This window comes from Malania oleifera, chromosome 1, assembly GCF_029873635.1.
Source record: "Malania oleifera isolate guangnan ecotype guangnan chromosome 1, ASM2987363v1, whole genome shotgun sequence".
In the NCBI taxonomy this organism is placed as follows: Eukaryota; Viridiplantae; Streptophyta; class Magnoliopsida; order Santalales; family Ximeniaceae; genus Malania; species Malania oleifera.
Genome location: NC_080417.1, coordinates 150,956,849 through 150,984,690, shown reverse-complemented (window position 1 = coordinate 150,984,690; position 27,842 = coordinate 150,956,849). Strand labels below are relative to the sequence as shown.

The window sequence follows — 27,842 nt, the reverse complement described above, 5'->3', positions numbered from 1 at the left end:
TGATGTAAATGTCGCGGAAAAACATAAACATCCATTGGGATTACTACTAGCCTTATACCAGAGTTCACTAATACATCCATAATTTACATACATTCGGACTTAGAGTAATCGTCATATTACAACCTCCAAAAAGGACTTTCATCAAGTTTAGTACAAAAATTTAGATGCTTACGTAAGCTAACCAAAATAACCTCCCTAGTCCTTTTATCTACTAGGACCGACGCACGGATGGACCTGAAAACAAAGGTTGTAAGATAGGGTGAGACACCTCTCAGTAAGGAAGAAGGAGTTACAACAGTGTGTGACTGCATACATGCATATTTTCATTCAACATCTGGAATATAAATCAAATATTTTCAATACAGTAATGCATCAGGTATATCATTATTCATATTACAAAATTCCCACATCTGTCTTTTGACCATTTAATGATTTATCAGATGACCAACAGCAAAATATCCCTATAACCAGTTTTACCCCGTGGCTCGGGTTGTGCACTGGTACTCGTCCAATGCCCTGTTCGTGCAGACACTGTCGAGTACCTACATACGATCCGACTGCCTCCATTGGCCCAATATCAGCCAATGGTTTCACCCTGCTAGCCGACCATCTTGGTACCCACATCGTTTAGTACGTGTGGTTGCACGTGTACATCTAGCTACGATATCGTGCTGTATCATATAACAGTGGTTTCATTTCACCCTGCAAAGAAAGTATTTTTCAACCCTCCCGGGACTCTCAAGCTGTGGTTCTGTGTATCATAAATTCAATTTATACAAATATGATTTTATCTCCCATAAACTATATCAATAGTATAGAAATAATTCCAGCGGGTTCAAACCGGCGTCTTTCCACCTGGTTTACCCCTCTTTGTTTACTGATGCGGCTCGGTGTATCACCAGCCTCTGTTTATCACATTATCAGTATAACAAATTGGAATTTCATTCCCATATTCTATATTAGTAGTATAGAAAATACATTCATTTCCATTTCAACATATATCACACAAGTTTAATACAAAAACCCGCTAAATGATAGAAATTCAATATACATAGTTTAACTAAATAAATAAAGGAATCGAGCCTCTCCTACTATAGTATAAATACAAATAAAGATGTTTGTAAAATTTTGGAGATCATAGGTCGAAATCCTCGTTTTTACCAAAAATCGTAAAATCGTCAAACCGGCATTTCTACTCGGTAGAATTTCACAAATAAGCATTTAAATCATACATAATAACATAAACTAGTTTTTTAGCGGTTTAGTTTTCCAAAATAGCTGTTGTAATCAAGTTCCCCTTACCTTATATTCAAAATGAAACTTCGTACGAAAACGGTCCAAAACGACAACTCAAGATCCCGAAAACCTAAAACCACAGAACATAACCTTACTATGTTTTCTACTGCTATCCAAATATCCAATCAAAATTAGGATCAGATTCCTACCTCGATTCTTGGGAAAACCCGAAACTCTCCGAAACGACGATCCGATCCACTAAAAGTGTAGAGTTTTCTCTTCTGATCCACGCAGTACCCTCCGTTTTTGGAAATGGATGACGAACGGCGAAGGATCTTAGAGAGAGAGAGAGAGAAAATGAGAGAGAGAGAGAGAGAGAGAGAGAGAGAGAGAGAGAGAGAGAGAGAGAGAATGAAAGAGAATAAGAGAATTTATAGAATAAATCCTTGTGAGAGAGAGAGAGAGAGAGAGAGAGAGAGAGAGAGAGAATGAGAGAATGAGAGAATGAAAGAGAATAAGAGAATTTATAGAATAAATCTTTACTTAGCCCTTAAGTAATCTAAATAAATATCTCCTCCAAGATATTTATATATAAATATCTCAAAATATCTTTTCCAAAATATCCTTTTTTTTTTTTTTTTTTTTTTTTTGGGTCGGGTTACTACAATCTCCCCTCCTTATAAGAATTTTGTCCCCGAAATTCACCAACTGATACCAAACGTACTCTACCTTACGTCAGAGACCTACAGAAGAGTCGGCAGCCACCCTCAAAGCAGCTCCGGCGCGAAGTTATTATCTACCCTCGCTTATGGCGGAGGAATACCGTGGTTACAATGTGATGCTTCGGAAGATTACACACACAAAACTCTCCCGAAGACCATACCACCTATACTACTATACATAATTACATACCTTCCGAAAATAACTGCGGGTACTTCTGGCGTATTTCTGACTCTAACTCCCATGAAGCTTCCTCCACTGTATGGTTACGCCATAATACATTCACTAGCGGTATTTCCCTAGTCCGTAACTGCTGAACTTTCCGACCTAATATCAGTACTGGTACCTCCTCATATGATAAAGTCTCACTGATCTCTAGAGGTTCGTAACTCAGTACATGTGATGGATCTGGTATATACTTTCTCAGTACAGACACGTGAAATACATCATGAACTCGGGATAATGCTGGAGGTAAAGCCACTCGATAAGCAACCGAACCTATCCTTTCAAGGATTTCAAAAGGCCCGACATACCGAGGACTTAGCTTCCCCTTCTTCCCGAATCTCATCACCCCTTTCATCGGAGCGATTCTCAAGAATACCATATCTCCTATTTCAAATTCCAACTCTCGCCGACGAGTATCAGCATAACTCTTTTGTCGACTCTGAGCTGCTTTAATTCTTTCCCTGATCAATGCAACCTTTGCAGAGGTCTGCTGAATCAGTTCTGGACCTAGTATCTGCCGCTCACCTACCTGATCCCAGTACAACGGAGATCGACACCGACGACCGTACAAAGCCTCATAAGGTGCCATCTCTATGCTCGCCTGGTAACTGTTGTTATATGCAAATTCAACAAGCGGTAGATATCGTATCCAAATATTACCAAAATCTAGTATACAAGCCCGCAACATATCTTCTAACGTTTGAATAGTTCTCTCCGACTGTCCATCCGTTTGTGGGTGAAAAGACGTACTGAACATCAATCGCGATCCCAAGGCATCCTGTAAACTTTTCCAAAAACGAGATGTAAACCGCGGATCTCGATCTGAAACAATAGATATAGGAACACCATGGAGTCGTATCACCTCCTGCACATAAAGTTCCGCCAGCTTATTCAGAGAGTAGCTGACTCTGATTGGAATGAAGTGTGCAGTCTTCGTCAACCGATCTACTATAACCCATATGGCATTCTGCCCATGCATCGCCGCAGGTAAACCCGTCACAAAATCCATTGAGACATGTTCCCACTTCCACTCAGGGACGTCGAGTGGTTGAAGTGGTCCTGCCGGCTTCTGATGTTCTGCTTTAATCTGCTGACATGTCAGGCACTGTTCTACAAATTGGGCGATCTCTCTTTTCATATTAGACCACCAGAAAGATTCCCTCAAATCCCGGTACATTTTCGTATTACCAGGATGTACAGTGTAGAGCGAACGGTGTGCCTCCTCTAGAATAACCCGTTTAATCACGGCATCATTCGGAACGCAAACCCTGCTGCGGAATCTCAGTATCCCATCACCAGAAATACTGAAGTCTGGCTTTAAACCATTCCGAACTCCTTCTATAACCTCAACTAACTTTGGATCCTCTTTTTGCGCTACACGGATCCTCTCTTGTAAGGTCGGTTGCACCACCAAGCTGGCAAGGACAGCCTGATGATTTTCTTCTACCACTTCCAAGCCCAACCTTTCCAAGTCCATACAAATTTGGTGCTGAACTCTAATCGCTGAAACAGACGCATCAACAGACTTCCGACTCAGAGCATCAGCTACCACATTAGCCTTTCCTGGGTGATAGCTAATAACACAGTCGTAGTCTTTAATCAACTCTAGCCACCTGCGTTGTCTCATGTTCAGCTCCTTCTGGGTGAAAAAGTATTTAAGACTTTTATGGTCAGTAAAAATCTCGCACTTTTCACCATACAAGTAATGCCTCCAAATTTTTAATGCAAATACTACCGCTGCTAATTCCATATCATGTGTCGGGTAGTTCTTCTCGTACTCTTTAAGTTGCCGAGAAGCGTAAGCAATTACTCTGCTCTGCTGCATTAGAACACAACCAAGACCCTTCCTAGAGGCGTCACTATAAATAACGAATCCACCATCCCCTGAAGGAATGGTCAGGATTGGAGCAGTAACCAGTCGCCGTTTCAGCTCCTGGAAACTCAACTCACATTCCTCAGTCCAAACGTACCTCACGTTCTTCCTCGTGAGTCGCGTCAAAGGACCTGCTAAACTGGAGAACCCTTCTACAAAACGACGGTAGTAACCTGCAAGACCTAAAAAGCTTCTTACTTCCTGAACATTCTTCGGTCTCGCCCAGTTCACTACTGCTTCAATCTTACTCGGGTCCACAGATACACCTTCCTTGGACACGACGTGACCAAGAAACGCAATCTGCTCTAGCCAGAACTCACACTTCTTCAATTTAGCATACAATTTCTTATTCCTAAGCATTTGCAAGACAAGCCTCAAATGCCCCTCATGCTCTGCAGCGCTCCTAGAATACACTAGGATGTCGTCGATAAATACCACGACGAACCGGTCTAAATATTCGTGAAAGACCCTGTTCATCAAATCCATAAACACTGCAGGTGCATTAGTCAAACCAAAAGGCATAACCATAAATTCATAATGGCCATACCGAGTTCGAAATGCCGTCTTAGGAATGTCTTCCACTTTCACCTTCAGCTGGTGATACCCAGATCGTAGATCAATCTTAGAGTAGATCTGCGTGCCTTGAAGCTGGTCAAACAGATCATCGATTCGAGGTAGCGGATATTTATTCTTTATCGTCACCTTGTTCAGTTCTCTGTAGTCGATGCACATCCTCATCGACCCATCCTTCTTCTTAACAAACAAAACGGGAGCTCCCCAAGGAGAAATACTAGGACGAATGTACCCCTTGTCTAGGAGCTCCTGAAGTTGTTCCTTCATGTTCTTTCAATTCAGCTGGAGCCATACGGTAGGACTTTTCGGATATCGGCGCCGTACCTGACTAAGCTTCTAATCCGCGATTCCACTTCCCTATCGGAGGTCACCACGCCTGGCAAGTCCTCTGGAAACACTTCATGGTAACTCTCACACTACCGCAATTGTTTCCACTTATTTTTTTCAAACCGGCGTATCTTTCACAAACACGCCAGATACCCTTGGCAGCCATCTAAGAGTAGCCTCCTAGCTTGGCAAGGACTGAAAGAATTCGTGGTTGTAGAACGCCACACTACCCCTGGAATTTGAATTCCTCTCCCCTTTGGTTTAACCGCACCCCTCCGCCTTGCGGCCATCATACTAGCATAACTGGCCGACAACCAGTCCATACCATGATTAGATCAAAACCATGCATGTCATAACCACCAGGTTCTGGTAGTATTCTTCCCTAATTTCCACAGGAGTTTTGGACTAACTTACTACAACTACCCGACTGCAGAACCATACGGCGTAGTCACTACCAATCATAATCCACGTTGCATTGCACCTCCAAACCAAACCACATAATTTAACAAAATTAACTCGGAATAAAAGAATTCTTAGCTCCAGAATCAAAAATACTATAGCTTCATGAAAAAACACATAAATAGTACCTGGACCACGTCACCACGTTTCTCAGCGTCACCAGGAGTCAGAGAATATACCACCCTAGCCTGGGCAGTACCCCCCCCCCTGCTGACCACCAACGCTGTGTCGGAGCATTCCCTCGTTAATTGCTTCTGTGTGACTCCATCATTCCTCTCTGCCTCGGACAGTCCTCATCTGGATGTACTTGTTCTACCACAACCCACAAGCCGCAAGACGGCTCCCGTAGACAACCAACACTGCCCCTGGTGTTTTTCTTACCACATAAGAGCAATGGTGTAACACTGCGGCATTCTGGGACGTGCGCACACTATTTTTCTTACTATTTTTTCTTCCATTACTTCTGTCCCTGCCCCCCTATTACTACTTAGGCGGCGCTGGCCTCTTCTTCTTCGAACCTGAACTCTGCATCCTCTAGTAAACACTCCTCTGCTACCGTGGCTTTATCAACCAACGTATCCAAATCCTGTTAACGCAGATCGCCCCCCGCTGCTTACGGACTCGCTCCTCAGACCCTCTGAAACTTCCAACCTTCTTTTGCTTCATCAGGAAGCCATGGAGCAAATCGGAAGCTGCTGCCGGCACTTGCACGTAGCTGCTGCATCTGTCAGTGAACCCTGCGTCAAATTCCATAAATTCCTCATTTTCTCATTTTCTCATTGTGGCCGGAAAATAACGTTCAAAGAAGATCTCTTTTTGAATCGGGCCCATGTCAACACTATCGGTATCGGTCCGTGTCCTCCATCTTCTTTGACCGACCCCCACCAGCTCTCAGCCTCCCCTGCCAACTTGAACGTGGCGAAGGTGACTTTCTGCTTTCAGTGCTTAACACCCTAGAGCTTCATCGTCTCCTGGATCCAATCTCATCACGAACTGCATCTGTACCGCCCCAAAAGCAGAGGGCTTCAAATCTGGTGGAACTGCTCAATAGAGCCACCCCAACTCAGTCATAGGACGATCTGCCTCTATTCGTTACAGCACTAACCTCATGCCCCCATACGCGTTTGCTCTGTGCGAATTCACTTAACACACTAGTAGAGTTCTACCACCTCGGGCCGGCAACCTCACTACTACTGCCACCCTAACGTATTGGGATTGATATCCCTGGATTCCATCCTGAAACATTTACGAGAATTCATTAGAAGGTATAGCCTAAGCATCAACAACACTATCATACTATAGACTCAGTTCCTTAACATCCATCCTTAATTCGAGGTAACTCCATTACTTTAACATCATCATTCTAACACTCAGTTCCTGCCTTCCACTTGAACAACACCATCAATAGATGGCCATGATGTTTCTGAACCCTTCGACTGAATCTAAAAAAACAGAAGTCTGCCAATTGTTTTCTCTCCAGGTATACAAAACAAACTCAAGGCCTAATCCCATGTCCCTATAACTCTGGTATTTCTAGACTGTAAACAAACTAGCAAGTTTTAGCACATTCCATAACCAGGCAGTATGATCAAATCATACTCTTCCGACTGGCCGGGCTCTGATACCAACCTGTAACGACCCGGCCCTTTACACGAACTCAGGTGTCACTCACCTACATCAACTACCTATACCTGTTCAAGATATGGAAACAACCGCCCCTAAACAAGGGACTACTGGGTGTAAAACATAACATATCATGATGTAAATGCGCGGCAACATAAACATCCATGGGATTACTACTAGCCTTAATAAAACCAGAGTATCACTAATACTCCCATATTTTACATACATTCGGACTTAGATAATCGTCATATTAACAACCTCCCAAAAAGGCTTTATCAAGTTTCGTACAAACTTTAGATGCTTACGTAAGCTAAACCAAAATAACTCCTAGTCCTTTTCTCTACTAGGCCCGACGCAAACGATGGACGGAAAACAAAGGTGTAAGATAGGGTTGAGACACCTCTCAGTAAGGAACTAAGGGTTACAACATGTGTGACCGCATACACATTCATTTTTTTCATTCAACATCTGGAATATAAATCAAATCTTTCAATACAGGTTAATGCCTCAGGTATAATCATTATTCATATTACAAAATTCCCACATCGTCTGTTTTGACCATTTAATGATTTAAATCGATACCCCGCAAATATCCCTATAACCATTTTTACACCCGTGGCTCGGTTTGTGCCTGTAACTCGTCCATGCCCGGTTCGGCAGACACTCACTGTCTATTAACCTACATCGATCCGACTGCCTCCATTGGCCCCATATCAGCCAATGGTTTTCACACACCCGCATCCGACCATCTTGGTACCCACATCGTTTTAGTTACGTTTGGTTGCACGTGGTACACTAGCTCGATATCGTGCTGTATCATATAACATGGTTTCATTTCATTCCCCTCAAAGAAAGTATTTTTTCAAACCCCCCGGGACTCTCAAGGCTGTGGGTTCCCTGTGTATCATAATTCAATTTATACAAATATGATTTTTCTCCCCTACAACTATATCAAAGTAAAATAATTCCAGCCGGGTTCAACCGGCGTCTTTCCACCTGGTTTAACCCCGCTTTGTTTACTGATGCTGCTCGTTATCACCAGCCTCTGTTTATCACATTATCAGTATAACAATTGGAAATCTTCTTCCATATTTATAGTGTCGTATAGAAAAATAACATTCAATTTCCTTTCACCATATATCCACAAGTTTAATACAAAAACCCGCAAATTGTAGAAATTCAATTACATAGTTTAACTCAAATAAATAAGGAATCGAGCCTCTCCTACTATAGTTAAATACATAAGATGTTTGTAAATTTTGGAGATCATAGGTCGAAATCCTCTTTTTTTACCAAAAATCGTAAATCGTCAACCCCGTCATTTCTACTCGGTAAATTTCAAAACAAATAAGCATTAAATCATACTAATAAATAACTAGTTTTTTTTAAGCGGTTAAGTTTTCCAAAATACTGTTGTAATCAAGTTCCCCTTACCTTATTCAAATAAACTTCTACGAAAACGGTCCAAAACGCAACTCAAGATCCCGAAACCCTAAAACCACAAACTAACCTTAACTTGTTTTCTATTGCGATCCAAATCTCCAATCAAAATTAGGATCAGATTCCTACCTCGATTCTTGGGAAACCCGAACTTCTCCGAAACGACGATCGATCCCTAAAGTGGTGAGAGTTTCTCTGCTGATCCCCGCAGTAACCTCCGTTTTTTGGAAATGATGACAACGGCGAGGAGCTTAAGAGAGAGAGGAGAAAATGTAGGAGAGGCGAAAAGGAGATAGAGATAGATGAAAGAGAATAAGAGAATTTCTCGAATCAATCCTTGTTAGGAGAAGGAGAGAGATAGAGATAGAGATAGTAGATGAGAGAATGAATGAATGAAAGAGATAAGAAATTTATAGAATAACTCTTACTTAGCCCTTAATTAATCTAAATAATTCTCCTATCTCCCCCCAATATCGCCTTCCAAGATATTGTATATATAAATATCTCCACAAATAACGCTTTTTCCAAATATCCCGTTTTTTTTTTTTTTTTTTTTTTTTTTTTTTTTTTTTTTTTTTTTTTTTTTTTTTGGGGTCGTGTACTACAGGTATTGTTCACCCGTCTACGGAAACTAAACTAGTGAATCCTTTGGTTGGTTTGCCACATGCAAGACGTGGGCCTGGTTAAAATTTTACAAAAAAAAATACAAATAATAATAAAAGTCATAAGCCGAACCTCATAAAATTCTTGTGTCCTTTCTCGCTCTCTTCCTTACTCTTTATTTTTTTTTTTTTCATCAAAGACTTTACTCTGCGTATATGCTTTTAATGATTAATTCTGCGTATTTATTTGTTAAATAGACTCGGAGGAAATTTGTTTTTTTGGTTTGATCAGCATTGATTTGTGGAACCCGAAGGGCTACGGTGGGTTGATCACCCGAAACTTATTACTCTAAAAGTTTGTTTAAAAGCTAAACATAAGGAAGACTTTGATTTTTGAACAAACACCAGGCTTTACAATTCTGCATTTTTTACAATGTGATTGAGTTTTTTGATGATTGTGGATTGATTTTTTTCATATTTAATTTTTGTGTTGATTGAATATTAGAATCAAAATTAAAATAATTTTAAAATACCATTCACCCCCCTCTGGAAGCTATCCATTTCAATTGTATCGTCAGAGCCGCGTATAGCGATTCTTAACAAGCCACTATAAAAGATCCTAAATGACTACATAGGAGTAGCCTCCTTTTGAGAGGGCCAATCTCAACTCGTCCACCATCTTTTGGGACACAATTACACCTTCTGGGAAAAAGAGATTAATGCAAATCTACCCTACTCCAACACATGGATTGGAAAGCTTGGGAAGTAGTTGTAGATGGAGACCTTGTTCCCACCAAATAATATGGAAACATATTCAAAGAGAAAAAGGATATGATTGATTCATATTATAAGATGCTTCAAATAAACCAGTGCGATAAATGCCTTATTTGTTGCCTTAACTCTAATGATTTAATAGGGTAATGGTTTGGTAAACAGCAAAATAAATATGGACAAATTAGAAGTCACATATGAGAACCATTGATGTAAGGGACATAGAATAGACATGTTAACTATAATATGAATGCCATTCAACAAGATCGAGATGAATCCATATCAAGTATTACACAAATGTCCACCCACATAATTAACTCCTAAGTTGGCTTGGTAACACATATACCACCTATGAAATATTAGAAGTTTTTGAGAGGCCTTCCCTCATATGGGAACCTAAGGTACCAAATTTCCCGAAGGAAGACCTTAAGACTACCTCCTGAGATGAACTCCGGTCACTTCTACTTTGAAATGGCTCTAAAAGAAATAAATCCTGAGCCAATCTAGAAATCTATTGTCACTAAAAGCTTCAAGTCCAGCCACAGCTCAAGCGAAGAGAAATGAATCAAGTTATTGGATCAGATGAATTAGATTCATCACTAAGAGGTTAGAAAGTTTTATAGAAGGAATCAAAATTCCTAAGAAGTTTAACAAAAGAAACACTGAAAAGGTAGAATCCGTAAAAAGAAATAACTTAAATGAACTCCTATATGCTATCAGTGTAAAGAAACTAGGACATATCAAACTAGATGCCCTTTGCTCAGAAAGCCAAGAAGAAAAAGAAGGAAGCTCTGAAAGCTACTTGGGATGACTCAAGCTCCAGTGGGGGGGGACAAAAAGAAAAGCTAAAAAAACAAGTGAACCAGAGATGGCAAACGTATGCTTCCCAATGACAAACGATGAGAGTAAACTCTACTACTCTTCACCGAATCTAGCAGGAATCTTATAATGAGTCTGTGATAAGTAATGCCTCATACAAAGAATTACAGCTAATTATTTTCTTTTAACATAAAAGATTCATAAACATTTTTTTCAAAAGAAATTATAAAACCTTAAGATCAATAAAGAACTTCTGAAACAACTTGAATCATTTAAAAAAATGAAGAGAAAAGGATTCTGTATAATAAGTAGAAGAAAGAAGTAGTTAAATCAACTCTAGAATTAATCCAAAACTCAGAAGAACTTACGTAACAAGATCAAGAAATAAATGACCTAAAGACATTAGTAGAAGATAAAGAACGTTTAATAAAAATATCAATTTTTCTTAAGGGAAAAGAATTAATAATGAGAGGAGACAAAAGAATAAGAGAATGTATAGAATTAAATCTTTACTTAGCCCTAAGTAATCCTAAATAAATATTCGCCTCCAAGATGAGTATATATAAATAGCTCAATAAATATCTTTTCCAAAAAATATCCCCTTTTTTTTTTGGTTTTTTTTTGTTTTTTTTTTTTTTTTTTTTTTTGGGGTCGGGTTACTACAATCTCCCCTCTTATAAGAAATTTTGTCCCCGGAAAAATTCACCAATGATAACCAAACGTACTCTCTAACTTAAGTCAGAGACCTACAAGAAGAAGTAGGCAGGCCCCACCCCAAAAGCAGCTCCGGCGCGAAGTTATTTTATCTACCCTCGCTTATGGCGGAGGAGAAATACCGTGGTTACAATGTGGATGCTTCGCGAAAGATTACAACAAACCACTTTTTAAACTCTCGCGAAGACCATACCACTATACTACTATACATAAGTACCTTACCTTCCGGAAAAATAACTGCGGGTAACTCTGGCCGTATTTCTTGAACTCTAACCTCCATGAAAAGCTTCCTCCACTGTATGGGTTACGCCCATATAAATAAACATTCAACTAGCGGTATTTTTTCCCTTAGTCCGTAAACTGTGAACTTTCCGACTAAATCAGTTATGTACCTCCTCATATGATAAGTTCCACTGATCTCTAGAGTCCGCTCACTCCAGGAAACATGTGATGGATCTGGTATATACTTTCTCAGTAAGACACGTGAAATACCTCATGAACTCGGGGATAATGGCTGGAGGTTTAAGCCACTCGATAAGCAACCGAACCATCCTTTTCAAGGATTTCAAAAAGGGCCCCGGAACATACCGAGGACTACACCGCACATCCCCTTCTTCCCGAATTCATCACCCCTCATCGGAGCGCTTCAAACTACACACAAAAACCCCCCAACACACACTAAGAACTAGACAAACAACCCCCCAAAACTAAAGCCAATCAAGCCTATTTCACATTCCAACTCTCGCCGACGAGTATCAGCATCATGGACTCCCTTTTTGTCGACTCTGAGCTGCGTAATTTAATAATCTTTCCATGATCAATGCAACCACTTTGCAGAGGTCTGCCAACGACGGATCATAGTGTAGGGACCCCAACCCCCCCCAATAAGTATCTGGCCCTGCTCACCTACCGATCAACAGTACTCAGAAAAAACGGATGGATAGGAAAATGAAGTAGGGGAGTGAGGATGTAGGGGGGAAACGGGCAAGTTTTTTTGCGGGGATCGACGACCTGTACAAAAGCCTCATACAGGTGCCATCTCTCTATGCTCGCCTCAACCCACAGGTCCAACACCCCAACTGTTGTTATATGCAAATTCAACAAGCGGTAGATATCGTATCCAAATATTACCAAAATCTAGTATACAAGCCCGCAAACATATTTCTAACGTTGAATAGTTCTCTCCGACTGTCCATCCGTTGGGGGTGAAAAGACGTACTGAACATCAATCGCGATCCCAAGGCCATCCTGTAAACTTTTTCCAAAAACGAGATGTAAACCGCGGATCTCGATCTGAAACAATAGATATAGGAACACCATGGAGTCGTATCACCTCCTGCACATAAAGTTCCGCCAGCTTATTCAGAGAGTAGCTGACTCTGATTGGAATGAAGTGTGGCAGTCTTCGTCAACCCGATCTACTATAACCCATATGGCATTCTTGCCCATGCATCGCCGCAGGTAAACCCGTCACAAAATCCATTGAGACATGTTCCCACTTCCACTCAGGGACGTCGAGTGGTTTTGAAGTGGTCCTGCCGGCTTCTGATGTTCTGCTTTAATCTGCTGACATGTCAGGCACTGTTCTACAAATTGGGCGATCTGCTCTTTTCATATTAGACCACCAGAAAGATTCCCCTCAAATCCCGGTACATTTTCGTATTACCAGGATGTACAGTGTAGAGCGAACGGTGTGCCTCCTCTAGAATAACCCGTTTATCACGGCATCATTCGGAACCGCAAACCCCTGCTGCGGAATCTCAGTATCCCATCACCAGAAATACTGAAGTCTGGCTTTAAACCATTCCGAACTCCTTCTATAACCTCAACTAACTTTGGATCCTCTTTTTGCGCTACACGGATCCTCTCTTGGAAGGTCGGTTGCAACCACCAAGCTGGCAAGGACAGCCCTGATGATTTTCTTCTACCACTGCCAAGCCCAACCTTTCCAAGTCCATACAAATTTGGTGCTAGAACTCTAATCGCTGAAACAGACGCATCAACAGACTTCCGACTCAGAGCATCAGCTACCACATTAGCCTTTCCTGGGTGATAGCTAATAACACAGTCGTAGTCTTTAATCAACTCTCGCCACCTGCGTTGTCTCATGTTCAGCTCCTTCTGGGTGAAAAAGTATTTAAGACTTTTATGGTCCAGTAAAATTCTCGCACTTTTCACCATACAAGTAAATGCCTCCAAATTTTTAAATGCAAATACTACCGCTGCTAATTCCATATCATGTGTCGGGTAGTTCTTCTCGTACTCTTTAAGTATGCCGAGAAGCGTAAGCAATTTACTCTGCTCTGCTGCATTAGAACACAACCAAGACCCTTCCTAGAGGCGTCACTATAAATAACGAATCCACCATCCCTGAAGGAATGGTCAGGATTGGAGCAGTAACCAGTCGCCGTTCAGCTCCTGGAAACTCAACTCACATTCCTCAGTCCAAACGTACCCTCACGTTCTTCCTCGTGAAGTCGCGTCAAAGGACCTGCTAAACTGGAGAACCCCTTCTACAAAACGACGGTAGTAACCTGCAAGACCTAAAAAGCTTCTACTTCCTGAACATTCTTCGGGTCCTCGCACAGTTCACTTACTGCTTCAATCTTACTCGGGTCCACAGATACACCTTCCTTGGACACGACGTGACCAAAGAAACGCAATCTGCTCTAGCCAGAACTCACACTTCTTCAATTTAGCATACAATTTCTTATTCCTAAGCATTTGCAAGACAAGCCTCAAATGCCCCTCATGCTCTGCAGCGCTCCTAGAATACACTAGGATGTCGTCGATAAATACCACGACGAACCGGGTCTAAATATTCGTGAAAGACCCTGTTTCCATCAAATCCATAACACTGCAGGTGCATTAGTCAAACCAAAAGGCATAACCATAAATTCATAATGGCCATACCGAGTTCGAATGGCCGTCTTAGGAATGTCTTCCACTTTCACCTTCAGCTGGTGATACCAGATCGTAGATCAATCTTAGAGTAGATCTGCGATGCCTTGAAGCTGGTTCAAACAGATCATCGATTCGAGGTAGCGGATATTTATTCTTTATCGTCACCTTGTTCAGTTTCTCTGTAGTCGATGCACATCCTCATCGAACCCATCCCTTCTTCTTAACAAACAAAACGGGAGCTCCCCAAGGAGAAATACTAGGACGAATGTACCCCTTGTCTAGGAGCTCCTGAAGTTGTTCCTTCAGTTCTTCAATTCAGCTGGAGCCATTACGGTACGGAGCTTTCGATATCGGCGCCGTACCTGGAACTAGCTCTATCGCGAATTCCACTTCCCCTATCTGGAGGTAACCCTGGCAAGTCCTCTGGAAACACGTCAGGGAACTCGCACACTACAGCAATTGTTTCCAACTTATTTTTTCAACCGGCGTATCTTTCACAAACGCCAGATACCCTTGGCAGCCATCTAAGAGTAGCCCTCCTAGCTTGCAAAGCTGAAAGAATTCGTGGTGTAGAACGCACACACGACCCCTGGAATTTGAATTCCTGCTCCCCTGGTGGTTTAAACAACACCTCTCGCCTGCGGCAATCAATACTAGCATAACTTGGCCGACAACCAGTCCATCCCAAGGATGATATCAAAACCATGCATGTCATAGACCACCAGGTTAACTGGTAGTATTCTTCCCTGAATTTCCACAGGGAAGTTATGGACTAACTTACTACACCCGACTGCAGACCCAGACGGCGTAGTCACTACCAATTCATAATCCAACAGTTGCACCTCCAAACCACATAATTTAACAAAATTACGGGAAATAAAAGAATGCGTAGCTCCAGAATCAAAAAGTACTATAGCTTCATGAAAAAACACATAAATAGTACCTGTGACCACGTCACCAGCGTTCTCAGCGTCACCAGGAGTCAGAGAATATACCCTAGCCTGGGCAGTACCCCCCTGCTGACCACCACGCTGTGTCGGAGCATTCCCTCTGTATTGCTTCTGTGTGACTCCATCATTCCTCTGCCTCGGACAGTCTCTCATCTGATGTCCTTGTCTACCACACCGCATACAGGCTCCCGTAGACAACCAACACTGCCCCTGGTGTTTCTTACCACATAAAGAGCAATGTGGAACACTTGCGGCATTCTGGGACGTGCCACTACTATTTTTCTTCCATTTACTCTGTCCTGCCCCCGATGAATAATTAGGAGGCGCTGGCCTCTTCTTCGTAACCTGAACCTCTGCATCCTCTAGTAAACACTCCTCTGCTACCGTGGCTTTATCAACCAACGTAGCAAAATCCTGTAACTGCAGAATCGCCGTCTGCTTACGGATCTCGCTCCTCAGACCCCTCTGAAACTTCCAAGCCTTCTTTGCTTCATCAGGAATCACGAATGGAGCAAATCGAGACAGCTCCTGGAACTTGGCAGCGTACTGCTGCACTGTCAGTGAACCCTGCGTCAAATTCATAAATTCCTCCATTTTCGCATTTCTCATTGTGGCCGGAAAATAACGTTCAAAGAAGAGCTCTTTGAATCGGGCCCATGTCAACACTATCGGTATCGGTCGGTGCTCCTCCATCTGCTTTACCGACCCCCACCATCTCTCAGCCTCCCCTGCCAACTTGAACGTGGCGAAGGTGACTTTCTGCTTTTCAGTGCAGTTTAACACACCTAAGATCTTCTCGATCTCCTGGATCCAATTCTCAGCACGAACTGGATCTGTACCGCCCACAAAAGCAGAGGGCTTCAATCTGGTGAACTGCTCAATAGAGCAACCCAACTCAGTCATAGGACGATCCTGCCCTCTATTCGTACGCACTACCTCAGCCATAAGCTGCTGTGCGAATTCACGTAACACACTAGTAGAGTCGTTACCAGCCTCGGGGCCGGCACCCTCACTACTACTGCCACCTATATTGGCAGTGATATCCCTGGATTCCATCCTGAAAACATTTACGAGAATTCATTAGAAGGTAATAGCCTAAGCATCAACTAACACTATCATACTATAGACTCAGTTCCTTAAATCCACATCCTGAATATCGAGGTACTCCATTAATTTAACATCATCATTCTAACTCAAGTTCTGCTCTTCCACTTGGAAACAACACCATCAATAGATTGCCATGATTTTCTGAACCCTTCGAATGATCTAGAAAAACACAGAAGTCTGCCAATTGTTTTCATCTCCAGGTATACAAAACAAAACTCAAGGTCATATCCATGTCCTATACTCTGGTATATTCTAGACTGTAACAACTAGCAAGTTTAGCACATATCCCTAACCAGGCAGTATGAATCAAATCATACTTCCGACTGGCTACGGGCTCTGATACCAACTGTAACGACCCGGCCCTTTACACGAACTCAGGTGTCACTCACATACATCAAATACCTATACCTGTTCAAGATATGGAAACAACCCGCCCTAAACAGGGACATACGGGTGTAAAACATACATAATCATGATGTAAATGTCGCGGAAAAACATAAACATCCATTGGGATTACTACTAGCCTTATACCAGAGTTCACTAATACATCCATAATTTACATACATTCGGACTTAGAGTAATCGTCATATTACAACCTCCAAAAAGGACTTTCATCAAGTTTAGTACAAAAATTTAGATGCTTACGTAAGCTAACCAAAATAACCTCCCTAGTCCTTTTATCTACTAGGACCGACGCACGGATGGACCTGAAAACAAAGGTTGTAAGATAGGGTGAGACACCTCTCAGTAAGGAAGAAGGAGTTACAACAGTGTGTGACTGCATACATGCATATTTTCATTCAACATCTGGAATATAAATCAAATATTTTCAATACAGTAATGCATCAGGTATATCATTATTCATATTACAAAATTCCCACATCTGTCTTTTGACCATTTAATGATTTATCAGATGACCAACAGCAAAATATCCCTATAACCAGTTTTACCCCGTGGCTCGGGTTGTGCACTGGTACTCGTCCAATGCCCTGTTCGTGCAGGACACTGTCGAGTACCTACATACGATCCGACTGCCTCCATTGGCCCAATATCAGCCAATGGTTTTCACCCTGCTAGCCGACCATCTTGGTACCCACATCGTTTAGTACGTGTGGTTGCACGTGTACATCTAGCTACGATATCGTGCTGTATCATATAACAGTGGTTTCATTTCACCCTGCAAAGAAAGTATTTTTCAACCCTCCCGGGACTCTCAAGCTGTGGTTCTGTGTATCATAAATTCAATTTATACAAATATGATTTATCTCCCATAAACTATATCAATAGTATAGAAATAATTCCAGCGGGTTCAAACCGGCGTCTTTCCACCTGGTTTACCCCTCTTTGTTTACTGATGCGGCTCGGTGTATCACCAGCCTCTGTTTATCACATTGTCAGTATAACAAATTGGAATTTCATTCCCATATTCTATATTAGTAGTATAGAAAATACATTCATTTCCATTTCAACATATATCACACAAGTTAATACAAAAACCCGCTAAATGATAGAAATTCAATATACATAGTTTAACTAAATAAATAAAGGAATCGAGCCTCTCCTACTATAGTATAAATACAAATAAAGATGTTTGTAAAATTTTGGGATCATAGGTCGAAATCCTCGTTTTACCAAAAATCGTAAAATCGTCAAACCGGCATTTCTACTCGGTAGAATTTCACCAAATAAGCATTTAAATCATACATAATAACATAAACTAGTTTTTTAGCGGTTTAGTTTCCAAAATAGCTGTTGTAATCAAGTTCCCCTTACCTTATATTCAAAATGAAAACTTCGTACGAAAACGGTCCAAAACGACAACTCAAGATCCCGAAAAACCTAAAACCACAGAACATAACCTTACTATGTTTTCTATTGCTATCCAAATATCCAATCAAAATTAGGATCAGATTACTACATCGATTCTTGGGAAAACCCGAAACTCTCCGAAACGACGATCCGATCCACTAAAAGTGTAGAGTTTTCTCTTCTGATCCACGCAGTACCCTCCGTTTTTGGAAATGGATGACGAACGGCGAAGGATCTTAGAGAGAGAGAGAGAGAAAATGTGAGAGAGAGAGAGAGAGAGAGAGAGAGAGAGAATGAAAGAGAATAAGAGAATTTATAGAATAAATCCTTGTGAGAGAGAGAGAGAGAGAGAGAGAGAGAGAGAGAATGAGAGAATGAGAGAATGAAAGAGAATAAGAGAATTTATAGAATAAATCTTTACTTAGCCCTTAAGTAATCTAAATAAATATCTCCTCCAAGATATTTATATATAAATATCTCAAAATATCTTTTCCAAAATATCCCTTTTTTTTTTTTTTTTTTTTTTTTTTTTTTTTTTTTTGGGGTCGGGTTACTACAGGTATTGTTCCACCCGTCAACGGAACTAAACTAGTGAATCCTTTGGTGGTTTGCCACATGCAAGGACGTAGGCTGGGTATAAGCCGAACCTCATAAAATCTTGTGTCTTTCTCTCTCTCTTCCTTACTCTTTATTTTTTTTTTTTTCAGCAAAGACTTATAATCTGCGTATATGCTTTTAATTGATTAATTCTGAGTATTTAGTTGTTAAATAGACCGGAGGATAATTTGTTTTTGGTTTGATCAGCATTGATTGTGGAAACCGAAAGGGACTACGTTGGTTGATCAACCGAAACTTATTACTCTAAAAGTTTGTTTAAAAGCTAAACATAAGGAAGACTTGTGAATTTTTGAACAAACACAAGGCTTATACAAATTCAGCAATTTATTACAAGGTGATTGAGTTTTTTGATTGATTGTGGATTGATTTTTTTCATATTTAATTTTTGTGATTGATTGATAATTAAGAATCAAAATTAAAAATAATTTTAAAAATACCAATTCACCCCCCTCTTGGGAAGCTATCCTAATTTCAATTGGTATCAGAGCCTCGTTATAGCAAATTCTTAACAAGCAACTATAAAAAGATCTAAATGACTAACATAGGAGTAGCTCCTTTTGGAGAGGGCCAATCCTCAACTCGTCCACCAATCTTTTGTGGACACAATTACACCTTCTGGAAAAAGAGAATGCAAATCTACCTCCAACACATGGATTGGAAAGCTTGGGAAGTAGTTGTAGATGGAGACCTTGTTCCCACCAAAATAATAGATGGAAAACATATTCCAAAAGAGAAAAAGGATATGATTGATTCAGATTATAAGATGCTTCAAATAAACTCAAGTGCTATAAATGCCTTATATTGTGCCTTAGACGCTAATGAATTTAATAGGGTAATGGTTTGTAAAACAGCAAAAGAAATATGGAACAAATTAGAAGTCACATATGAAGGAACCATTGATGTAAGGGACAATAGAATAGACATGTTAACTAGTGAATATGAAGCATTCAAAATGAATTCAGATGAATCCATATCAAGTATGTACACAAGATTCACCCACATAATTAACTCCCTAAGTGCTTTAGGTAAAACATATACCACCTATGAAATGATTAGGAAAATTTTGAGAGGCCTTCCCTCAATATGGGAACCTAAGGCTACAACAATTACCGAAGGAAGGAACCTTAAGACTACCTCCTTAGATGAACTCATAGGATCACTTCTTACTTATGAAATGGCTCTAAAAGAAATAAATCCTGAACCAAAGCATAAGAAATCTATTGCACTAAAAGCTTCAAGCCACAGCTCAAGCGAAGAAGAAAGTGAATCAAGTGATTTGGATCAAGATGAATTAGCATTCATCACTAAGAGGTTAGGAAAGTTTTATAGAAGGAATAAAAGATTTCCTAAGAAGTTTAACAAAAGAAAAACTGAAAAGGTAGAATCAAGTAGAAAAGAAAATAAAAGTAAAAATGAACCTCCTATATGCTATCATTGTAAGAAACTAGGACATATCAAACTAGAGTGCCCTTTGCTCAAGAAAGACAAGAAGAAAAAGAAGGAAGCTATGAAAGCTACTTGGGATGACTCAAGCTCCAGTGAAGCTGAAAACAAATCAAGTGAACCAGAGATGGCAAACGTATGCTTCATGACAAACGATGAAGAGGTAAACTCCTACTACTCTTCAACCGAATCTAGCAATGAATCTTATAATGAGTCTTGTGATAGTATGCCCTCATACAAAGAATTACAAGCTGAATTATTTTCTTTACATAAAAGATTCATAAAAATTTTCAAAAGAAATATAACCTTAAAGATCAAAATAAAGAACTTCTGAAACAACTTGAATCATTTAAAAATATTGAAGAAGAAAAGGATTCTTGTATAAAGAAGTTAGAAGAAGAAGTAAGTAAAGCAACTCTAGAATTAACCAAAACTCATAAAGAAAACTTACGTAAAAAGGATCAAGAAATAAATGAACTAAAGACATTAGTAGAAGATAAAGAACAAGTTATATATAATTTTATTAAAGGGAAAGATAATTTTGAAAAAATGATTGGACAGGAAAGGTTACATGGGAATAAAGAAGGAATAGGTTACAATGGTAAACCAAACAAAAAGAACAAGAAATTATACATGGGATATTTTGTAAAGGAAGCCAAGCACTATGCTAGCACTTCCTCACATAACAAACATGAACACACTACTTGTTATATGTGCAAGACCAAAGGTCATGTAATGTTTGATTGCCCACTAAAAAGGAAGTATGTTAAAATTCAAGGTGAATGGAAAGTCAATAACGGATCTTAAAAAAAAAATTAAAAGGATTTGGGTTCCTAAAACTAACCAAATGAATCCTCCATTGTAGGTATGTTTTAGGACAACATCATCAATGGATAAGTGGTACTTGGACAGCGGGTGTTCAAGACACATGACCGACGATAAGACCAAGTTCACACCATCAAAACAAAAGGATGGAGGATATGTCACCTTCGGCGATAATGCCAAAGGTAAGATCATTGGCATCAGAAGAATAGGTAATAAACCTTCTATTACTATTGATAATGTATTATTGGTAGAAGGATTAAAACATAATCTTTTAAGCATAAGCCAATTAAGTGATAAAGGGTTTGAAATAATCTTTAAGAAAGAAAAATGCATTATTCAGAATCCCAAAGAAGATAAAATCTTATTTATAGCTCTTAGGATAAATAATGTTTATTGTATAAATCTTGAAAATCTAACAAATCAAAACGTAACTTGTCTGGCAGCTATGAATGATATAAGTTGGCTATGGCATAGAAAGTTAGGACATGCTAGCATGAACTTATTATCCAAATTATCAAAGAAAAATATTGTAAAAGGATTACCAAATACTATATTCATGAAAGACAAGATATGTGACGCATGCCAAAAAGGAAAGCAAGTTAAAACTAGCTTTAAAAAGAAAAAGTATATATCTACTAAAAGACCACTAGAACTTTTACATTTAGATTTATTTGGTCCAACTAGAACCTTAAGTGTAGGAGGAAAACAATATGCTTTTGTAATAGTAGATGATTATTCAAGATTTACTTGGGTATTATTTCTATCTAATAAAGACGAAGCTTGTAATATGTTAATTTCCTTATGTAAGAAATTACAAAATGAGAAAGGCTATAATGTAACAAGTTTTAGAAGTGACCAAGGAAAAGAATTTAAGAATAAGGAAGTTGATAAATTTTGCAATGAACATGAAATATCTCATAATTTTTCAGCGCCTAAAACTTCACAACAAAATGGAGTTGTAGAAAGAAAAAATAGAACTCTACAAGAAATGGCAAGAACTATGCTTAATGAGAATAATTTACCTAAATACTTTTGGGCTGAAGCTGTAAACACAGCTTGTTATATTATAAATAGGGTATCTATAAGATCAAGTATAGATAAAACACCATATGAATTATGGAAAGGAAGAAAACCTAATATTGCTTACTTTCATATATTTGGGTGCAAATGTTTTATTCTTAACACTAAAGATGATTTAGGGAAGTTTGATGCAAAATCTGATGAAGGTATCTTTTTAGGCTACTCTCTAAATAGCAAAGCCTATAGGGTCTATAATAGGAGAACTCTTACTATCATTGAATCAATACACATAACATTTGATGAATCCAACGTTTATGAAAATAAAATTCAGAATGATGAAAAAGAAGATGGTCCACAAAATGAAGAAGATCTTATAATAAAGGAAGAAAATATTAAAGAGACTTCAAATGAAAACATTGTGGAAAGTCTAGAATTACCTAAAGAATGGAAATATTCAAAAATTCATCCAAAAGAACAAATACTTGGAGAAACTTCAAAAGGTATAACCACTTGAGCTTCTTTGAAAAATATTTGCAATCATTATACCTTTTTATCTTAAGAAGAACCCAAAAATATTGATGAGACTTTAAAAGATGACTTTTGGATTATAGCTATGTAGGAGGAACTAAATCAATTTGAAAGAAGTCAAGTATGAGAACTTATACCAAAACCCAAAGACAAATCAATCATAGGAACTAAATGGGTGTTTAGAAATAAAAAGGATGAAAATGGAGTTGTTGTAAAAATAAAGATAGGCTAGTAGCTCAAGGATATAATCAAGAAGAAGGTATTGATTATGATGAAATTTTTGCTCCTGTAGCAAGAATGGAAGCAATTAGGATGCTCTTAACTTATGCAGCCTATAGGAATTTCAAATTGTATCAAATGGATGTAAAAAGTACTTTTTTAAATGGATATATAAATGAAGAGGTTTATGTAAAACAACCTCCAGATTTTGAAAATTCAAAAAACCCAGATTATGTATTTAAGTTGACTAAAGCTCTATATGGATTAAAACAAGCTCCTAGAGCTTGGTATGAAAGACTAAGCAAATTCTTAATCCAAAACAATTTCTCAAGAGGAAAGATAGATAGTACGTTGTTTGTAAAAACCAAAAACAAAGACATGCTTATAGTACAAATTTATGTTGATGATATTATTATTGGGGCAACCAACGAGGATTTATGTAATGAATTTGCTAAATCCATGCAAAAAGAGTTTGAGATGAGTATGATGGGAGAATTAAATTATTTTTTAGGATTACAAATCAAACAAGTAAAGAATGGAACTTTCATAAATCAAACTAAATATATTAAAGATATGTTAAAAAAGTTTGATATGGAATAAAGTAAACCTCTAGGAACTCCTATGAGTACTTCAACTAGTCTTGACAAAGATGAAAAAGGGAAACAAGTTGATACTAAGTATTACTGAGGAATAATAGGAAGCTTACTTTATTTAATAGCAAGTAGACTAGATATTATGTTCAGTGTATGTATATATATGTTTGAAGATATCATAGATGGATAAGTTAAGTAAAAGTTAAAGTTTAAAATATGTATATATATATATATATATATGTTTGAAGATATCCTGAAGCAAAAGCTTCAGAAGAAGAAAGATTTTTTTTAATGTAAAGACCTGAAAGATTAAAATAATTAGGAGAAAAAAATAAATAAAATTAATTAATTAATTAAAATTATTAATTAACTAATTAGTTAAAGCTCCATTTCTGATCCCAAATGAAGCAAGGAAAGTCAGAAAATTTGAGAAAGGCCTGAGGCGCAGGATTTATGAGCTAGTGGTGGGGTTTCAGGTTCAGAATTTTTCAGAATTAGTTGATAAGGTATCGGTGTTGGAGAAGAGTATTCAGGGCAGTACTGAGCCTTCAGAGCATAAGAAGAGAACTGCACCTTCTACTTTTCAGTTTGAGGCCAGTCAGGGACTGGCGAAGAAAGGGAAGGAAATGGTAGGCTTTGTATGTCCGAAGTGTAATAAGAGACATAGGGGCGAATGCTGTTTTGGCACTCTGAATTGCTTCAGGTGCGGTAAACCAGGGCATATCATGAAGGATTGCCGGGAACCATGGCCTATGGTAGCTGCTCAAAATCAAGACCGTGGAAAACAGCAGGTACCACTTGGAAGAGGCGGTCCACCCCGGCTGTACACACTTTAGGTTGAGGAGGATGCTATAAGGGATGCAGGTATGAGAGTATATTTAAGATAATGATGATTTAATTTAATGATGAATAATTGAATGATTAATATGATGATACGTATGTTGACTTTTTATAGTGATAGTTAGCAAATGAATTTAAGTAAGATGAAGGGATGATTATTTAGTAAAAATTCGAGGACGAAATTTCTTAAGGAGGGAAGAATGTAAAGACTTGAAAGATTAAAATAATTAGGAGAAAAAAATAAATAAAATTAATTAATTAATTAAAATTATTAATTAACTAATTAGTTAAACATTATTAAATTGATGTATTAAATAAATAATAATAATAATAATAATAATAATAATAATAATAATAATAATAAGTGAAATAAGATATATATAGATATATATATATATATAAAAGTTATGTAAAAGTTAAAGTTTAAAATATATATATATATATATATATATATATATATATATATGTTTGAAGATATCATAGATGGATAAGTTAAGTAAAAGTTAAAGTTTAATATATATATATGTTTGAAGATATCTTGAAGCAAAAGCTTCAGAAGAAGAAAGATTTTTTTTTTCTCCAGAGAGAGCGCCGCCTGATAGTTTTTCCTGCGCCCTTCACTTGTTCTCCATCTCCGTCACTCTTTCTCTCAATTTCTCGGCGAATTAGCAGCAGATCGGGAAACGGAAGGTGTCGTTGGAATCCTGGTCCCGCTGCCGACATTTCTACTGGAGCAGATTGGTCGTGGGAACGACTTAGACACTGCTCCTAGGGAAAGGTACTATTTTCCCATTTTCTCAATTTTTCTTTAAATCTATTGTTAAATCGGTGAACGGGTACCACCACGTGGTCCTAATCGTCGTTGTCGTGATTTTGACATAGGTAATTTTTCAATTAGGATTTTAGTAGATATAACGCGCCGGACCCGGGTTTAAGGGTTCGGGGCGTTACATTGAAGTTGTGGTCGACTAGGTGAGATCGAAGAGTGTGCAGGACGCTCAGAGTTTCCTGGGACTAGCGAGTTATTATTGTCAGTTTGTGGAGGGATTCTCTAATTTTTCTGGGCCTCTGACATGATTGACCAGGAAGGGTGTGAAGTTTGATTGAACCAATGATTGTGAGCAGTATTTCCAGAAGTTGAAACACCGACTGGTTACTGCTCCGGTCTTGACCATTCCTTCTGGGGATGGCGGTTTTGTGATCTATAGTGATGCATCTCTGAAGGGTTTGGGATGTGTACTTATGCAACGGGGTAAGGTAATAGCTTATGCTTCTCGGAAACTGAAGGAATACGAGAAGAATTACCCTACGCATGATCTTGAATTGGTTGCTGTAGTTTATGCACTGAAGATTTGGCGACACTACCTGTATGGTGTTCAGTGCGAGATTTTCACTGACCACAAAAGCCTAAAGTACTTTTTCATGTAGAAGGAGTTGAAAATGAGGCAGAGAAGGTGGTTTGAGCTGATTTAAGACTATGATTGCACCATCAGTTATCACATGAGGAAAGCTAACGGGGTAGTTGATGTGTTGAGTCGGAAGTCGGAGCATGCGGCAGTATCTGCAGTTGTAACTTAACATTATATTAGATAGGATCTGGAAATCCTTGGCATAGAGTTGGTGTCTGGTGATTATCAGGCTTTCATTGCTAGCTTGGTGATCCAGCCAACTTTGTTTGATCGTATTAAAGCAGCGTAGGATAGTGATGCGAATTTAGTTGAGATTGTTGAGAAAGTATTGTTGAGAAAGTGCAGCTGGGGTTGGCTGCAAATTTTAACATCTCTGAGGGAGGTGTGTTGAGGTTTGGAACCAGGTTGTTTGTACCAAACGATGACAAGATCAAAAGGATGATTTTGGAAAAAATGCATCGTTCTTTGTATATGGTATATCATGGTAGCATGAAGATGTATCGGGATTTGTGCGAGTCCTTCTGGTAGAGTGGTATGAAAAGGGAGATTGCTCAATTCGTGGAGCAGTGTATGATGCATCAGCAGGTGAAAGTTGAACATTAGAGACCGGTAGGGCCGTTACAACCCTTAGCTATTCCATAGTGGAAATGGGAGCACATTTCCATAGACTTTGTTACCAGATTACTGTTAGCGCTTCACGAGCAGAATGCCATTTGGGTAATCGTGGACAGGTTGATGAAATCTACTCACTTTGTATCGATGAAGGTTAGCTACCCTTTGAGTAGGCTAGCAAGCCTGTACGTACATGAGATAGTCAGAATGCATGGGATACCAGTGTCCATTGTGTCAGATTGAGACCCGATGTTTACCAATCGATTCTGGAAGAGCTTGCAGGAAGCACTGGGGACGAAGCTTACTTTCAAATTGGTAGTAAACGATCTGAATTCTGTGGTTTGAGGTCTTACAGATAAAGCAATCCTCAGCTTTCACTTTTTTTTGATTTCATAACCTCTAGTTTCTTAGACAACACAGCAGCAAGAGCCTGTAGGCTAGTTTCCTCTTTAACCTCGTATCTACCACCACCACTAATCGCTTTGAGAGGTTGTGCTGCTATTGGTGCTCGTTTATGTCGTGTGTTCCATTGTTGGGCACTCTCAGCTAAGTAATCGAAGAATGATAAAGTCTCATCCGGTTCCTTACTAAAGAACTCCTCGTTGCACATGGTCTGGACAAACTATTTACATGCAGGGGTTAAAGCAGTATAAAAACAATTCACTAACCTCCATGATTCAAATCCGTGGTATGGACATATATTCATCAGGTCCTTGAATCTCTCCCAGCAAGTTTGGAACGTCTCGTCACCTCTTTGCATGAACTGACTGATCTGCTCCTACAGGTACTAAGTTCTCTAAAAAGGAAAGAACTTATGTAAGAACTCTCGCTACATTTCAGTCCGGCTAGTAATAGAGTTAGGTTGTAGAGAATTAAACCAAAATTTTGCCTTATCTTTCAAAGAAAAGGGAAACAAGCGAAGTTTGATATACTTATCAGTTTCAGCCCTATTAGTGAAAGTGGTGCAGACCAACTCAAAATCTGTCAAGTGTTGGTATGGACTCTCAGAATCCATCCCGTGAAACTAAGGTATCACAGATAACATGCCATGCTTAATGTTGAAGTTCGGTGCATCTTGTGGTAACACAATACATGAAGGTGTGGATGTGCGTGTAGGCTGTAGAAAATCCCGAAGTGTATGTGGTGCAGGTGCAGCCATGACTTCCTCAAAGAATTTTTCAAACATATTGCTCAAATTAATTTCACAATCACTCGTAAAAGTAACAAGAGAACATTTAGATTTTGTGCTTTCTGTGTCCCTACTAGTGTTAGGTGAAATTTTAGATAGTCTATTCGAGTTATCTCGAACCCAGGACATCAAATATCAATGCAACAACAAGAATTCACCAACAAGAAAGCTATCCCAAGTAGAGGAGTTCTGTTGTGTAATATTCAACCCAAAGGCTAGATCTTCTCCTTGGGGAATGCAGTTTAATCTCAAATTTTACGTGATTCCAATCAAAAAATAAGAAACAAAAAGGCACTGAACTTAGTTCAGATTCGGGTTCCTGCATTGTTTGAAATTTCTTTTGACAAATAAAACGAACATGCAATTTAAACTTTAAAACCTAACACACACTGAA

General features: G+C 39.0%; 1 protein-coding gene across 1 annotated transcript; it reads right to left on the bottom strand.

The window, feature by feature from the left end:
* Positions 1-9: 9 nt before the first annotated feature.
* LOC131164713 (uncharacterized) lies at positions 10-17,294 on the bottom strand. The gene is made up of 3 exons (XM_058122134.1): positions 16,989-17,294; positions 15,230-16,293; positions 10-234 (listed from the first exon to the last, which is right to left on the bottom strand). The coding sequence occupies exons 2-3, from the start codon at positions 16,290-16,292 to the stop codon at positions 212-214; spliced, it is 1,086 nt and encodes a 361-aa protein (XP_057978117.1). The 5' UTR covers position 16,293; positions 16,989-17,294; the 3' UTR covers positions 10-211.
* Positions 17,295-27,842: the final 10,548 nt, after the last annotated feature.